The sequence below is a fragment of the Neolamprologus brichardi genome, chromosome 9 (assembly GCF_056152115.1).
Source record: "Neolamprologus brichardi isolate AB-2024 chromosome 9, ASM5615211v1, whole genome shotgun sequence".
NCBI classification, from domain to species: Eukaryota; Metazoa; Chordata; class Actinopteri; order Cichliformes; family Cichlidae; genus Neolamprologus; species Neolamprologus brichardi.
Window position 1 is genome coordinate 8292676 of NC_142112.1, and position 16472 is coordinate 8309147.

The following is a 16472-nucleotide window of genomic DNA, read 5'->3' on the forward strand; positions in this document are numbered from 1 at the left end:
CAATTTTCAGACAACTAAAGAAGACATTAAAAAGATGCTGAGAAAGAATGCCATTCTTTCTCGAATTAAAAATATTTTCAAACCTGTTTCAGACCAACAGAAACAAATCTGTGACCAGATTTTCAATTGTCACTCAGAATCCAGGTGCAGTGGACCGAGGGTGGCTGATCAGAACCTGACAGCCTTTATGGAAACACCCAGGGACAGCCTGCATCCACTTAATGAACGGGAATTCAGTCCAGCATCTTCACTGAGCTCTGATGGAAGTTCAATAACACCTCGAGAGAGTCACACTCCCGAGGAGCCCAGGGCTATCCTAATCAGTAGCCTAAAGCCCAATATGTTAGCTACTAATAATATCTTTGTATTGTTTTTGTTCAGACCGATGTTCACAGGCTTGCTCCTGTTTGTTGTTGTGGAAAAATAATTTAAGCATCGAAATGAAAACGATTTCCTAAAATTTATTGAAAGAAAATTCAAACCTTTGCAAAGGGATCAACAGGGTTTGTACCAGCATTGATAAAAATGCTCAATTATAGCAGCTCTTGTATATCCGTCGCGTGGATGCAGTCTTGTCTCATCAGTGGTTGGGAGTGAAATTCTCACCATCATGTAGGCACCAGTTTGGTAATGAAGTGTGTCATGGCCTTGAGCAAAGCTTAGTTAGAGTTTATGAAGACTGAAAAACAACTACAACTTTGTACAAGTTACAAATACATATCAATAGTAAACAGAGGTTAGAGGAGGTGAAACACACATTTTCCATCACATTTGTCATTCCCCTTCATCAAGACCAGGTATTTAAGGAGCGGCTGTGGCAGCAGTTCTCTTCCTGATCATTGTCTCCTCTACAGCATTAACTCATGCACACATCCCTGTGGTGATGATCACTTTGTGAGTCTGACACAGAAAGCAAATAAGTTATTTTGTCCTGAGTTAATGCCCCTTAAAACTGACCTATTTCAGACTTACAGTTCAATACTATACAATATAGCAAATCTCCAACTGGACAGTGTTAAATAAAATTATTTCCTTTTAAACTTGAAGCTTTGAACATATTTCTTTTTGCATTGGGACAGAAATTAATATGAAAAAGGCTCTTTTCAAATTTGTTTGGGTGAATGGAAAATATTTTTTGTGGTATCGTAAAAAAATATTTGTTATGTAAATATATTGGTATGCATAACATTTCTTATTCATAGATACAGATACATAGATACAAGCTCATGTTATTCATCTGAAGAAACAGATAGAATGAGTGTGATAAAGGACATAGTGTGTTGTTACACTGGTAATGCCAGGAGAGGCAGTATCGGTTCTGTAAGACAGTGGAAGAAGAGAGCGTCCTGCAGGAGGCAGTGAACGGACACTGATGTTATGAACATGTGGCTAAGAGAAGGTTCAGTAAACAAGTAGCAGCAATATTCCTGTGTGAGGCTCAGTCATTTCATGTTTATTTTTTGAAGATGCAACATCCCAAAGGTGTATATAGAAAACATGTTGATCCTGAAGCATTTATTGAAGCTTCTGAGCTATTTGCGTAATCTTCTCCTGAAGTTCTCGGGTACATTTGGCCTTTCGATTGGGAATTTAACATCTCGTACAAAGTTAAAGACTTTTATTTAAGTTTGGTAGAATTCTATTTCAAAGAAAAACAAGACTCTCTGCTAAGTTGATGACATCACATTTTGCATTCTAAGTGGATGACATCACACTCCATTTGCACTCCCTGACATCACACTCCAGATCAAAGGATCAAAGGGAAATTGAGCAATAAGATTCTCTCAAAAGTCCTTAAGTAGGACACCAGCGTGCTCTCAGTATGTCTCAGAACTGTGCAATTGTATAGGAACACACCACGAGCCAACCTTTAGACAAAGATTTGACACGTTAAGTGTATGCAGCAAAACACAAACCCAAACCCCGATCGAATAGAAAAAATATCATTCGACACTGTAAGACAAAAGACAAGAAAAATGCAACATATGCAACAAAACCTTGATCCCAAGGAAGGGACCTCATCGGCCGCTGTTAGCCCTAAGCAGCAAAACCCAAACCCAAGAGAGAAAAACAAGACACCAAATGAGGGGACTCCATCTGATTCTGCCAAACCAAAGGGTGAAAACAGGAAGAAGATGCAGAAAAATGCAAACCCAAACCCCAGAACCAGAAACCCTGGACCCAATCGAGGGCCTGTGCAACATCAGCCCAATGCCCACTTTAAACCCAATAATGGGCCAGGGCAATACTGGCAAAATCCATGGTTTTTGCCAAAACGAGGGCCTGTGCAACATCAGCCCCATCCTGACCATAACACCAACGATGGGCCACCTCAGCCACAGCCTCACTTAACACCAAATGATGGCAGTCGTCCATACAATGAGACTGATGAACTGGGTGCGCTGAGATTCCACCTGCAGGAGGCTCAGCACATGTGCAAAACCAATCTTTATAAAATGACAGCTGCAAACCACAAAGCTGCTGCAGCTAAAACTCAGAATGATTGGGTTCGCCTGCAGCTACAGTGCTGCAGACAAAACGCTCAAAAAACCATCCTTGAGCTCCAAAAACAGCTGGAAGAGGCTCGTAGAAAGACACCCGAGGAGAACTTCACCCCTGAGGTAAGTGAGGCTCCTGTTCAAGACAGCAACACAGCTGTCACAGCTGCAGAGCTGAGTGTGGACGCTTCAACACAAACTGCAGAAGCTCCACACACAGACTCTACAGATGTAAAAACAGTTCGAGAAGCTGAGTTGGAGGTCCAGTGCAAAAAACAGCAAGAAGAGATTCAATTCAATTCAATTTTATTTATATAGCGCCAAATCACAACAAAAGTCGCCTCAAGGCGCTTCATAGATACAGAGAAAAGCCCAACAATCATATGACCCCCTATGAGCAGCACTTTGGCGACAGTGGGAAGGAAAAACTCCCTTTTAACAGGAAGAAACCTCCGGCAGAACCTGGCTCATGGAGGGGCGGCCATCTGCTGCGACCGGTCGGGGTGAGAGAAGGAAGACAGGATAAAGACATGCTGTGGAAGAGAGACAGAGGTCAATAACAGATATGATTCAATACAGAGAGGTCTGTTAATACATAGAGAGCGAGAAAGGTGACTGGAAAGGAAAAACTCAATGCATCATGGGAATCCCCGGCAGCCTACATCTATTGCAGCATAACTAAGGGAGGATTCAGGGTCACCTGGTCCAGCCCTAACTATATGCTTTAGCAAAAAGGAAAGTTTGAAGCCTGATCTTAAAAGTAGAGATAGTGTCTGTCTCCTGAATCCAAACTGGAAGCTGGTTCCACAGAAGAGGGGCCTGAAAACTGAAGGCTCTCCCTCCCATTCTACTTTTAAATACTCTAGGAACAACAAGTAGGCCTGCAGAGTGGGAGCGAAGTGCTCTAATAGGGTGATATGGTACTACAAGGTCATTAAGATAAGATGGGGCCTGATTATTTAAGACCTTGTATGTGAGGAGCAGGATTTTGAATTCAATTCTGGATTTAACAGGAAGCCAATGAAGGGAAGCCAAAACAGGAGAAATATGCTCTCTCTTTCTAGTCCCTGTCAGTACTCTTGCTGCAGCATTTTGGATTAACTGAAGGCTTTTCAGTGAGTTTTTTGGACATCCTGATAATAATGAATTGCAGTAGTCCAGCCTGGAAGTAATAAATGCATGAACTAGTTTTTCAGCGTCACTCTGAGACAGGATATTTCTAATTTTAGAGATGTTGCGCAAATGGAAGAACGCAGTCTTACATATTTGTTTAATATGTGCGTTGAAGGACATATCCTGGTCAAAAATGACTCCAAGGTTCCTCACAGTGTTACTGGAGGCCAAGGTAATGCCATCCAGAGTAAGAATCTGCTTAGATACCATATTTCTAAGCTTTTCAGCGCCGAGTACAGTGACCTCAGTTTTATCTGAGTTAAGAAGCAGAAAGTTAGTGGCCATCCAAGTCTTTATGTCTTTAAGACATTCCTGCAGTTTAACTAATTGGTGTGTGTTATCTGGCTTCATGGACAGATAGAGCTGGGTGTCATCTGCATAGCAGTGAAAATGTATGCTATGTCTTCTAATGATGCTGCCTAGGGGAAGCATGTATAATGTAAACAGAATTGGTCCTAGCACTGAACCCTGTGGAACTCCATAATTAACCTCAGTGTGTGAAGAGGACTCTCCATTTACATGCACAAATTGGAGTCTATTAGATAGATATGATACAAACCACTGCAGCACAGTACCTGTAATACCTACAGCATGTTCTAATCGCTCTAATAGGATATTATGGTCAACAGTATCGAATGCTGCACTAAGGTCAAGAAGGACAAGCACAGAGATGAGTCCACTGTCAGAGGCCATAAGAAGATCATTTGTAACCTTCACTAAAGCTGTTTCTGTGCTGTGATGAGCTCTGAAACCTGACTGAAACTCTTCAAATAAACCATTCCTCTGCAGATGATCTGTTAGCTGTTTGACAACTACTCTTTCAAGGATTTTTGATATGAAAGGAAGGTTGGAGATTGGCCTATAATTAGCTAAGACTGCTGGGTCTAGAGATGGCTTTTTGAGTAAAGGTTTAACTGCAGCCACCTTGAAGGCCTGTGGTACATAGCCGATTATTAGAGATAGGTTGATACTTTATAAGATCGAAGAATTAATCAATGGCAGGACTTCTTTGAGCAGTTTTGTAGGAATGGGGTCTAAAAGACACGTTGATGGTTTGGAGGAAGTAATTATTGAAGTTAACTCAGAAAGATCGATTGGAGAAAAAGAATCTAACTTAACATCAATGGTACTAAGAGTAGCTGTAGATAATATTACATCTGTGGGATGATTATTGGTAATTTTTTCTCTAATGATAAAAATTTTATTTGTGAAGAAGTTCATGAAGTCATTACTAGTTAACGCTAACTAGTTAAGTTAGAGATCGAACAACTCCGTGAGCAGCTCCTCAAAACTCAAAAGAATCTTGAAGAGGAAGTTGCAAAGCGCAAAGATCAGGAACAAATAGCCAATTGTGAGCTCGCTGAGCTGAAAGACAAACTCAGCACCAGTGAGGCTCTTTGTGAAAAACAAAATGATTTGAAGGTGCAAAATTTAAAAGAAGAGCTGGAGAAAACTAAAGCTTCCCACCAGGAAATCGTGGAGCAAAACCTGGAGAACACAACAATCCGCAACCAACTCGGGCAAACAGAGGAAGAAAAGATCACACTTCAGGAGTTTTTGGTCAGAGTATACAGAGAAGACCTGAAAACTGATTTATCAGATTCACGGTTAGCAGAAATGGCTGATGATATTGAAAAGACAGTAAATGATATGACGAAAGCATACAGTGAATATAGAGAGTGTAATGAACCATCCCATGTCATAAGGCTCAAAATGGACTCTTGTGAATCAGTGACAAAGGACATTATGAAAATCATATCTGAGCGTTTAGCAGCTATAGATGAGTATGATGCAGATAGAGAAAGGCAGCACCTCCATCAGCTCTTAGCTTATGAACATGCTAAGTCCATATTTGGTACTGCATCACAGTCAAGTTACCAATCTGAAGCAAGCATTGCAGCCAAAAGAATCGATGCTGTTGCAGAATTAGCTGCAAAAGAAGCTCAGTATAAAATTACACAAGAGGAAATAAAACAAAAACAAAAAATAAGAGAAATGGAAGAGAAACACAGGAGGGAATTGGATGCACAAAGGTCTGAACTAGAGCGTTTACAAGCAGAAAAGGAAAGGCAAGCAGCACGTGCAAAATTAGAGATTTATGACAAGGAGTTTAAATTTGATATGGACATTCAGTTAATGTTACAGAGCAATGGGATGTATGTTATCAACCAAAGCTTTGCACAACCAGCCTCAGAGCTCTCTACAGGTTCATTTCACCCACATGTGGAACAATATGCATCCATCCCTGTCAATAATCCTCTACAATAGCTGCACTCACAAATTGTCACTCCATCGCCTCCCACAGATGTATTTCAGCTGGCTAAAGCTATTCAAGACAGCATAGCAGTAAGCAGAATTCCAGTGCCAGTGCCCGTCGTGTTCAGCGGAGATCCCATCACCTACATCGAATGGAAGGCTTCCTTCATCTCACTGGTGGGCCACAAAGGTATATCTCCAGCTAAAAAACTGGATTTGTTAAAAAGGTATATCACTGGTCCTGCTCTTAAGTGTCTTGAGGGCACGTTCTACCGCAGTGATAAAGAGGCATACAAAGATGCATGGAAAAGACTTGACTAACGCTACGGTCAGCCATTTGTTGTTCAAAAGGCATTCAGAGACAAACTGTCAAAGTGGCCTAAAATCCACTCAAAAGATGCAGAAGGTCTACGGGCCTTTTCTGATTTTCTCACAACCTGTCTGCAAGCAACACCACATGTAAAGGGCTTAGAGATACTAAGTGACTGTGAGGAAAACCAAAAGTTATTGCAAAAGATTCCAGAATGGCTTGCAACACGTTGGAACCGTCAAGTCACAGTTGCTCTCATGAAAGGCAAAGATTTTCCCTCTTTCAAGGATTTTGCAGAGTTTGTAGCACTCGAGGCAGAAATTGCATGTAATCCTGTGACTTCTTCATATGCACTCTATTCATTCAGCTCATCCTTGGAGAAAAGATACATAAGGGAGACCAAACCAAACAGATCTGTGACTCAAGTCTCAACAGTACAAGGAGAAAAAACTAAGTCAAATGACACAAGGTTAAAGGTGGCCTGTATGTTCTGCAAAGATGAAAGTCATCAGTTGTCAAAGTGCCCAAGCTTCTCAGAGAAGTCACTAGACCACAAACGGACATTTGTGAAGGAAAATAAACTGTGCTACAGGTGCTTAAAGGTGGGCCACAATGCCAGAGACTGTCGTCATCGCCACAAATGTGACACTTGCAAAGGACGACACCCCACCTGTTTGCACAATGAGAGTCACATGGCAAATGAAAGGCCTCAGAGCTCTACAAACGTCGCTTCAACCACAGAAAATGACACCATGGAAGCCACAGCTCTGAATGTTACTAAGGTGGGTCAATCAGGTAGTACCTCCAAGATTGTTCCTGTGTGGGTTTCCACTACCCAGAGCTCATCTAAAGAGGAGCTTGTGTACGCTTTATTAGACACACAAAGTGACAACACATTTGTCAGTGAGGAGGTAACTAACCAGTTACAAGCAGCATCCCATCCAGTTAAGCTAAAACTAACCACGATGCTGGGAGTTCAGATGACAGTCAAAAGTCAGAGAGTAGCAGGGTTACGTGTGAGAGGTTATAATTTAGATGTTCACATTGACCTTCCACCCGCCTACACAAAGGACTACATCCTATTTAACTATGACAACATACCCACAAATGAAACTGCAAGGCAAAGGCCCCATCTGTCAGAGATCGTTGATCAGATACCCCCTCTCCTGAGTTGTGATGTTGGACTACTCATTGGATTTAACTGTCCCAGAACTCTAAATCCAAAACAGGTTCTACACGGAAAAGACAATGAGCCATTTGCCATACAGACAGACCTAGGGTGGAGCATTGTTGGTGGCTCATCACAGTCAAATGAAACTGAAACAAGTCTGTGCCATAGGGTCATGGTAAAGGAAATGCCTGCTGTAACACCAATGGACATGATCAATGTTCTTGAATCAGATTTCAAGGACACAAAGGCATGTGACAAAACGGTCTCACAAGAGGATCTTGTTTTTCTGGAAAAACTTAAGGAAGGGATAAAGAAGAACGAACAAGGACACTGTGAGTTGCCTCTTCCATTCAAGCAAAGGCCAAACTTACCAGACAACAAAAGGCTTGCAGAGATCAGAGTGGAACACTTAAGGAGAAGGTTGAACAAGGATGAGAACTACAAAAATGATTATGTTGCATACATGAATGACATAATTGAAAGAGGAGACGTGGAAGAAGTACACAACGAAGGAACAAGGTGAACAATGGTACATCCCCCATCATGGGATTTACCACCCCAAAAAGCCCACAAAACTGCGTGTCGTATTTGACTGTTCAGCCAGACACAATGGAACAGGTCTCAATGATCATCTCCTCCAAGGGCCAGACTTAATAAACAATCTGACTGGCATTCTCTTGAGATTCCGGCAACATCCTATTGCCTTAATGTGCGATATAGAAAAGATGTTCCACCAGTTCCACGTCAGTGAGAGGGACCGGGACTATCTACGTTTCCTCTGGTGGAAAAACGGTGATACAAGCACACAACCTCAAGCATACAGAATGAAGGTACACCTTTTTGGTGCGGCATCATCTCCAGGCTGTGCAAATTATGGACTGAAGTACTTAGCCAAAGAGCACTGCCACTCACACCCAGCAGGTTCACAGTTTGTTGAGAAAGACTTTTATGTCGATGACGGAGTTACGAGCACAAACACAGTGAAAGAAGCAATGCAGTTGGCACAAGAAGCCAGAGAAATCTGCCGCAAAGGTAACCTGCGTCTCCACAAGTTTGTTTCTAACAATCACACTGTTTTGCAAAGTATACCTGCATCAGAGTGTGCTGTAAACATTAACATTACCTTCTTTGCTGTGCTGGGGGAGCAGCACAGCAAAGAAACTCAACAGGAAGGCTGGCTCTGTGGTCGGCATGAAGCTGGACACTCTGGTGTCAGTGGCAGAGAAAAGGACACTAAAAAAAACTGCTGGACATTATGGACAATGCTGGGCATCCTCTGCACACGGCCATAAACAACCAGAAGAGTCTGTTCAGTGACAGGTTGCTTCTCCCAAAGACAAGAACCAACAGACTTAAAAACTCCTTTGTCCCACACGCCATCAGACTGTTTAACTCTTCGTTGGAGGGGAGAGGGAGGGGAAACAGGAGGACAAAGGAGGGGGGAACAACTAAGCTGTAGTGCCTCTTCACTTCACTGTGCAATACCTTTTGTGCAATACTTTTGTTAAAAGTGCAATAGACCTCAATACTTTAAATGTGCAATTCACTTGTACTTTTATTTTCATTTTTATTCCTATTTATTCTGTTTATCCCCTTTGTATATTTTATTTATATATGTCTCTTATATGTGTGTGTGTTTGTATATATATAATATTCTGCTCACGCTCTGTAACTTCTGTCGGTGCTGTGCTTTTGGAAACCGAATTTCCAAGGGGAACCCACCCGAGGGATTAATAAAGTTTTATCTTATCTTTATCTTATCTTATAAGAGACTTGACATTCAAAGACATGCCACAAGAAAGAGCACTAGGCATCCAGTGGAGCATTGAAAAGGACTGTTTCAAATTTGACAACACACTGAAAGTCCAGCCAGCCACACGCAGAGGCATTCTATCCACCGTTGCGTTGATCTACGACCCACTTGGATTTTTAGCGCCATATGTGCTGAATGGAAAGAAAATCTTGCAAGAAATGTGTCAGCATGGTGTCGGGTGGGACGACCCCATACCTAATGCACTCAAGCCAAGGTGGGTGAGTTGGCAAAGTGACTTTGTAAATCTAGACAAGCTAAACATACCTCGCTGTTACCTGCCTGCTAACTTTGGTGAAACTAAAGAAATAGAGTTGCACCACTTTTCAAATGCAAACTCAAGTGGTTATGCATAATGTAGCTATCTGAGGGCAAAAAACGGTAAAGGTGAAGTTCACTGCTCTCTGGTAATAGCAAAGGCTCGAGTTTCTCCAACTAAACTTACCACAATCCCCAGACTTGAACTAACAGCAGCTGTAGTTTCAGTCTCAGTCAGCAACATGTTCCGGGAAGAACTGTGTTATGGTGCAAAAGAGTATTTCTGGACTGATTCAAAGGTGGTGCTGGGCTACATAAACAATGATGCACGTGGTTTCCACACCTTTGTAGCTAACAGGGTCCAGAGGATCAGGGAAAGTACAAGCCCTCAGCAGTGGTTTTACGTGCCATCAGAACTGAATCCAGCTGACAGTGCTTCGAGAGGTGTAACTGTCAATGAGTTAAATAAGTCTATCTGGTTCACTGGCCCCTCCTTTTTGTGGAAAAATGAAATGCCCACAGCACAACCTGTCGAGCTGGATCTGACCATAGGAGATCCAGAAGTCAGAAAAGTACAGACTGTTAGGTTTTGTAATGTTGATTGTCATTTATGCTTAGAAATATTTAACCATATATGCTTAGAGGTGTATAATTAATTGTGTAGTTATAGGATGTGTGATCCTTAATAGTCTGCAAAGGCTTTGTGCGCATTCCAGAGTGTTCTGGCATCCACACCCACACTCTGGGAGCATGGGAAGAGGTCGTACCTTGTTTTATTGTTTTATGGTAGGATAAACGTGGCTATATCTGTTTTAGGCTAAGTGCCTTTTGTTTAGATGAACTACTGGACTTCCAGACCAGCAGGTTTAGGGAAGTCATTTATGGGGTCACACTCTGACCCCACACACACACACACACACACACACACACACACACACACACACCGCACAGGCAAGGTACTCTTTGTTTGTATATAGGCGTCGTATGTTAATGAACCTATGCATATTCATGTAACCTCAATAAAAGAGCAGTGTTACGGGGGAGCGGACGAGAGCAACTGGGGTCAAGCGAAGGAACGGCGTTTGTCCGGTTCTCTCCCGTGCACGAGAAACATGAAGAACTTTGCCTACTTCGTGTCTTGCTTTGCTGTGTAATTATATTGTCTTCAACGTTCCAGCGAATAGGTTCAAGCTACAAATCTATCATTAATTGGTCCTTCGAGAGCCGAAGCCCTGGAGTCGACATTCACCGAGGGGAGAAGAGACACGTTGAAAGACTGACGTCAGCCAGGAAGTTCCTGTAGTAAAGTCCCGAGACGTGAGAAATTGTCATCGGGCAGGTGGATTGGCTGTCTGTCTTTTCTCCTCGATGAATGACGATCGGCGGGATTTGAGGCTACATTACACGCTAAGCAACGCCGAGTAAGTTGAGAGAGCGACTCTATAACCGCAGAACTGGGTTAGGGTCCCAGAACTGGGTTAGTGTTAGTAAAATCGCCCAAGGGCCCAAGCGTCCGGTGAGTGTCCGGTTTTGAAATCGCCCTGGGTTTGTGTCCCGAGCGTCCCTTCATTGGGTTTTGTCGCGCGACTGGGTTAGTGTCCCACAACTGGGTTAGGGTCCCGAAAGACTGGGTTAGGGTCCCGAGCGGTCCGGTGTGAGTACGGAATAGGCCTATTTTGTGTTGTTGTTGTTGTTGTGTTTGAGTGTGTTTGTGTGAGTGGGTGCGGAGCAGAACACGTGGTCTGTGACACCGGCTGTTGTTGTTATCATGGGTTCCAAAGCAACCAAGAGTGCGTCAGAGGGTGACAGACATTTATGCTGGACTTTGCTCCTGGCAGCGCAAAGTATTTAAATAAAAGAGAGCGACGGCTCCTTAGCTGCGCGGGTTCACGCGGACCTGAGCCGTGCGGTTAATCGCAGGCTTATAAATGGAAGAGATTCAAATGTCAGAAGTTTTCAGAAAACACACCAGCCTTGAAGAGCGTGTGGAGAAGGCCAGCCCACATCAGCAGCACTTAAGATATGCTCTGGTGAATGGCTTTCCCCCACCCCTTGCTGACACAAAATGTTTATTCTTTAGCTTGCCCTGATCGACAACAGCCTGTGCTCCAGACCATAGATTTAATTGAGGTGGATAATTGTTAAAAGAATATGCATTAAGCTTAGGGTTGCTCAAATTCAGTACAATGACATATGAGATGAAGTAAAATAGGCAAATATTTAAACTAATTACGTGCATAGAGGCACTTGACCTGTGTGAAAGACTGTCGTCTTATTATGAGCCATTGTTGAGATATAGAGCACACCTGTGAAAACAACTAATATGCTGAACCCTGTATGAAACATCTAAAGGTACATGATGGAGAAGCTAAGCTGAATATGAAAGTGCAAGTCTTTGCCACTGTGTGGGGCAAAGCACGCAACCACTGTGTGAGGTTGCGTTGTGGTCTCTTCTGAGCTGATGATCAAGCTACACATTATCAGATCGAGAGCTGTCTGAGAACTCATCAAAGAGAGGGAAACAGAACTATGATAACTGTGATAACTGGAGTGTGCAGCGTTTCCGTGAGCAGTTTTTCTGCATCTTGCATCATGTTTCTGTTTATTTGTTTTGTTGGGTTGAAAATAATTAAATAAACTTGTGATCATATTTATGGATCACCATGACACATGCCATTGGCCAAATGATTTATTTATGCAGATGAAAAAAGTGAGTGTGAATGTGTCTGACGTCACAGTGTTTTTGTGCGCTGTGAAAAAGTAATTGCCTCTGATTGTGAGAGCGGTGATTCTGCAGGTCACCAGCTATTGTAAAGAAAAAAAAGAGTAAAAAAGAGACAAAATTTACATTGTAGATGAAAAATAATCTTAGGAAAAAGGTTTTGTGTTGATCAGCCAAGAACAACTACAATCTCATTTTCTGTTTAAAGGACTGTTCACAAAAACAGAGAGAGAGAGATGTGTGTTGATTAAGCAGTGATAATAATAATGAAAATGTTTTAGTTTGTCACTTTCAGGTGACAAGCAGACCTGAATCAATTTTCCACATGCAGCGGTCGGAAGAAAGTTATAGTTTAACATCATTAGAAACGTTCAGGCCAAGTTTCTAGCTAACTTATTTACAGCTCCATGTGTCCCTCAAACTCACAAGCGAGCTCTCACTCCTCCCTGAAGACAAGGAATGCAGCTCCAAAGAGCAATAACATGGCAGATAAAGAGACAGCAGCAAAGTCCTGGGCAAAGAGTCCCAGCAAGCAGCAGCAGTGTGGACAAACAGCATCAGAGAAGAAGAGCAAACCCATCATCCTGCCTGATTGGATGAATGGCACTGTGTTTCCAACAAGCTGCAACTTCACTGTGCATGTGAAAAGAACGTTTGAGGAGACTGTTGGAGTTTGACATTTGCCACTTTTGGAGAAAATGGCAAGAAGAGACAGTGAAACACAGGACAAAGCTGAAGGAGAACTGCCGGCTATTGGACTGTTGAAGTGGGAGAGGACAACAGAGTGAGAGGAGTGGTGAGAACACATAGGAATTTTGTTTTTAATATGGGAAATCAAAATTTGGGTTAGCAAACCTGGGGAAAAGAAAACTGACTGCTTAAGTGGGAAAATTGTGAAGGAGTCTGAAACACTGCAAAAAGAAACATACAAAATCACACAGACAAGCAGAACATGCATTAACCCTACTAACACTTCCAAATACAAGAGAACTCATGAAGATTAGACAACATCTTAAGCATGTGAGTCTGTTTACCATCTTGTCCAAGTCACTTAGTGTGATGCAAAGATCAGTGGACTCATAGCACATCAGTTACAAAATGATCAAATAATAGCAGAGAAGTGTGTAGGAAAGGCAGCTTTAAGAACAGGCTCTGCTGGATATGCAGCTCCACAGACATGCATTAAACCTGCCTAATAACACAAACACACATGCAATGAAAATTAGCTTGTTATCTCTCATCAGTGTTAAAATAGTGTGAATTTAACAGACACTTGTTATCAAATGCTGAATTTATCCAATGAAAAAATTGACTCTCTGGGTTGCAGGACAACAGTTTAACTTTTGTGGGAAAAAGATTCTGGTTTGACCAACCAATGATCAGACAATAAATTTAGTTGTTAATATAGTGAATTGGGAGATGCTTCCTGCTTGATTGATGCAGCACAAATAATTTACTGTATGAGGGAAATTCTATTTTTGTGATAACATTTTGAATATGCATTTCTGTTGTCCTGTCATCTTAGTAGGTTAATAGCTGATATGTAAATTAGTTGATCGTTCTTAGATTGAGGAAAGGTGACTGAATCTTAGCACGAGTGAATGAGATGTGTTGGAGTTTGTTAGAGTGGAGACTCTAAAACACTGAGTTTCCTGTTTTGATGTGCGAGTGAATCCTGCACCCAGATACACAACTCTGAATACGTCAGAACAAACGTCTTTTGTGAAGTGCATGACAACATGTCACATGTTTTATGATGAAGGGAAAAAGGAAAACTGAATAAAATGGGTGTGTGGCCTAAATGAGTGAAGAGCACAGACCTGTGGATTAAACTCATAGCTAATAACATATTAGGCTTATGTTGTGTGTTGTGCAGCTGATGGTTGGTTCGGAGTGAATCTAGCTGATGATTTTTCTTTTGTTGTGAAGTTGAGTCTGCCAATTTGTATGATAGTATGATAAACCATGCTAATGGTATGATTTACCCTCCTGAGATGAGGAGCTTGTGTCATGACGTAACAAGGCCTTTTTATTTTGATACTTTCACAGTGCACTGAAAGTTTTGTTCGATAATCTCTGTTTGAGCAGATCTGCACGATTAGAAGCGCTATACGATACGTTGTTACAAGTGAGTTTCTCCACATTGAAATGGGCTCAGGAGAAAGCCACTTATTTGGGACGATTAGAAAATGAGAGTCCCTGCCTAAAAAGGATTCAGCGAGGTAATCCGATCTAAAATTCTTCTTTTTTCTTTTGAAATGACGTCATTTTGCTGAGGGTGGAAATCAAATGCGGCGATAGTTTCCACTATCAGCAAAGAAAGAAAGAATGGATGAATGAATGAATGAATGAATGGAAATAAAAACAAACTGACTGACTGGTAAAAGCTGACAAGACTTGACCACGACTCAAAGTTAACCTCCACCTAGACAGGCCAAAGGGTGGATGAATTTATGTGTTTCTTTTTACAGGAGCAGAAAGATGACAGCAACATCCGAGGTTGCGTGACGATTTAACTTTTAAATGCCACTTTCTGTGTCTGTGAATCTACCAGGGGTGTGTTATTCATGGGTTTGTGTTGCTCACAGAGATTACTGTGAGAAAGAGTGCATACACCTGCGCAGCGCTAACATTTACATTTCTTTTCTACAGCATTACAATTCTTCTTGTGATTTGATCATGTGATTTATACCAGAACAACTAGTTAATGTTTTTCTACTACAGGATTTCTGGGTTTATGTGTGAAGAAACTGTGTTTATAGGTTATGAGTGGTGATGCTGTTACACTGTGTTTTAGGGAACATGTGAAGGTTATTTTGATTTCACTTCCAGATCTTGTTTTTCAGGCCATGATGGTGTGTATGCAGGCTCCTGGTGGAGCCAGTTTTTAAGCAAACTTAATATGCAAATCACACACACATCTTTTATTGCAGGATTATAGGTCCGAGGTGGTGCTGCTCCAGAGGGGGAGATGCCCTGATGTTGCCTGGGACATGATCTAGCTAACCTTTTTCTTTAAGACAGGAATCTGGTTTTGATGAGTTGACTCATGGGAGTGTCCATGCGTCAAGAGGAGGGGCCCAGGATTAACATGAAACAATGAATTAACATTAAACTATGTTTTATATGATTTTTGCAGCGATTTGTGTGATTAACAGTTCATTCAACGGGTATTGAACCTATGCAAGTGGTGCAACCATGTTCAGATGAGGCTTTGATGGCCTATAAGTGAAGTTCACTGAACTAAAGAATGTGGTTTGATGATTGTTGACATGCTCTCCAAATAGAAGTTTTTCCTCCTAGCAAGGAAATACAGGTGCAGCAGTCATCTCCTGAGAAATCTTCAGAGGCCCGGTGAGAAGCAAGAACCATTCCAGGCATAGCTGACAGCCCAGGCAGTGGTTGAGGTCAAAGGTCGAGCTGGTTGGGGCCCATCATGAGATTAGACTTTGGAGCCGCAGCAAGGACCATGAAGCTGCGTTGGAATGAGAGCTGTGCCAAGGGGGATTTCCAGAGGCCAACAGAGGAGATTTTGGACAAGAGACGGGCACCTGAAGGATGAGGGGAGCGTGCCAAGCTCCATCGACAGCGCAGGGGGAGTCCGAGGATGACATCATGATTCTGTGAAAAGCACAGGAACCAGAAGCTATGGTGGTGATGAGAGCAGTTTCCTATGAACATCACCTAATGCTGTGTCACTGTACTGTGCATACGATGACACTCTGAAGACTGCTGGGATCATAACAGCAGTAAGATAACTGGACCCACCACCCTTTCCACAGAGGGGGTTTTTCTGCAGTAGAAGAGTCATAAGTATTCCTATCACAGGACAGAAAGTTCTCCACGCCCTTTTCCCATGGATAGGGACTGGAAAACATGCTCTCAGAAGTGAGACACTGGACTATAGATTCGGCTTGTTCCTCAATGCATCCTGCAAGGTCAACGAGGGACATAACCAAGAAATGGACGCTCTCCGAATTGCTGTAATGCAATATCGTGTAGCACTGGACATGATCCTGGCTGAGAAAGGAGGATTGTGTGTCTTATTCAACACCATGTGCTGCACCTACATACCAGATAATGTACATTCTTTAAACATGGCTTCAGATTCTAAAGAGACTGTTGATCGGCGTTGGAGTTTTCCTGGTTTTATTTTACTTTATTATATTTTATTTTATTTTGCTTTTCTTTACTTGTGTTATACCTTGTTTAAAGGCTGTAATTTCACAGATGATAAGTTTATCACTCACGCAGATGTACCACAAACCGATGAA

The 16472-nt window shown here is 42.1% G+C and overlaps 1 protein-coding gene across 1 annotated transcript; it reads left to right on the forward strand.

The window, feature by feature from the left end:
- The first annotated feature begins 1976 nt into the window (after positions 1–1976).
- On the forward strand, positions 1977–6248 carry LOC148101157 (uncharacterized). The gene is made up of 3 exons (XM_087845749.1): positions 1977–2782; positions 4928–5526; positions 5977–6248. The coding sequence occupies exons 1-3, from the start codon at positions 1977–1979 to the stop codon at positions 6246–6248; spliced, it is 1677 nt and encodes a 558-aa protein (XP_087701875.1).
- The last annotated feature ends 10224 nt before the right edge of the window (positions 6249–16472 follow it).

Bases quoted from the DNA above. Each gene is read 5' to 3' on its own strand.
- LOC148101157 (XM_087845749.1), top strand. From the start codon at position 1,977: ATGCAACATATGCAACAAAACCTTGATCCCAAGGAAGGGACCTCATCG. The intron at 2,783-4,927 runs AGAGATTCAATT...ACTAGTTAAGTT, and splicing joins CAGTGCAAAAAACAGCAAGA to AGAGATCGAACAACTCCGTG. The intron at 5,527-5,976 runs GTACTGCATCAC...CGCCTCCCACAG, and splicing joins ACATGCTAAGTCCATATTTG to ATGTATTTCAGCTGGCTAAA.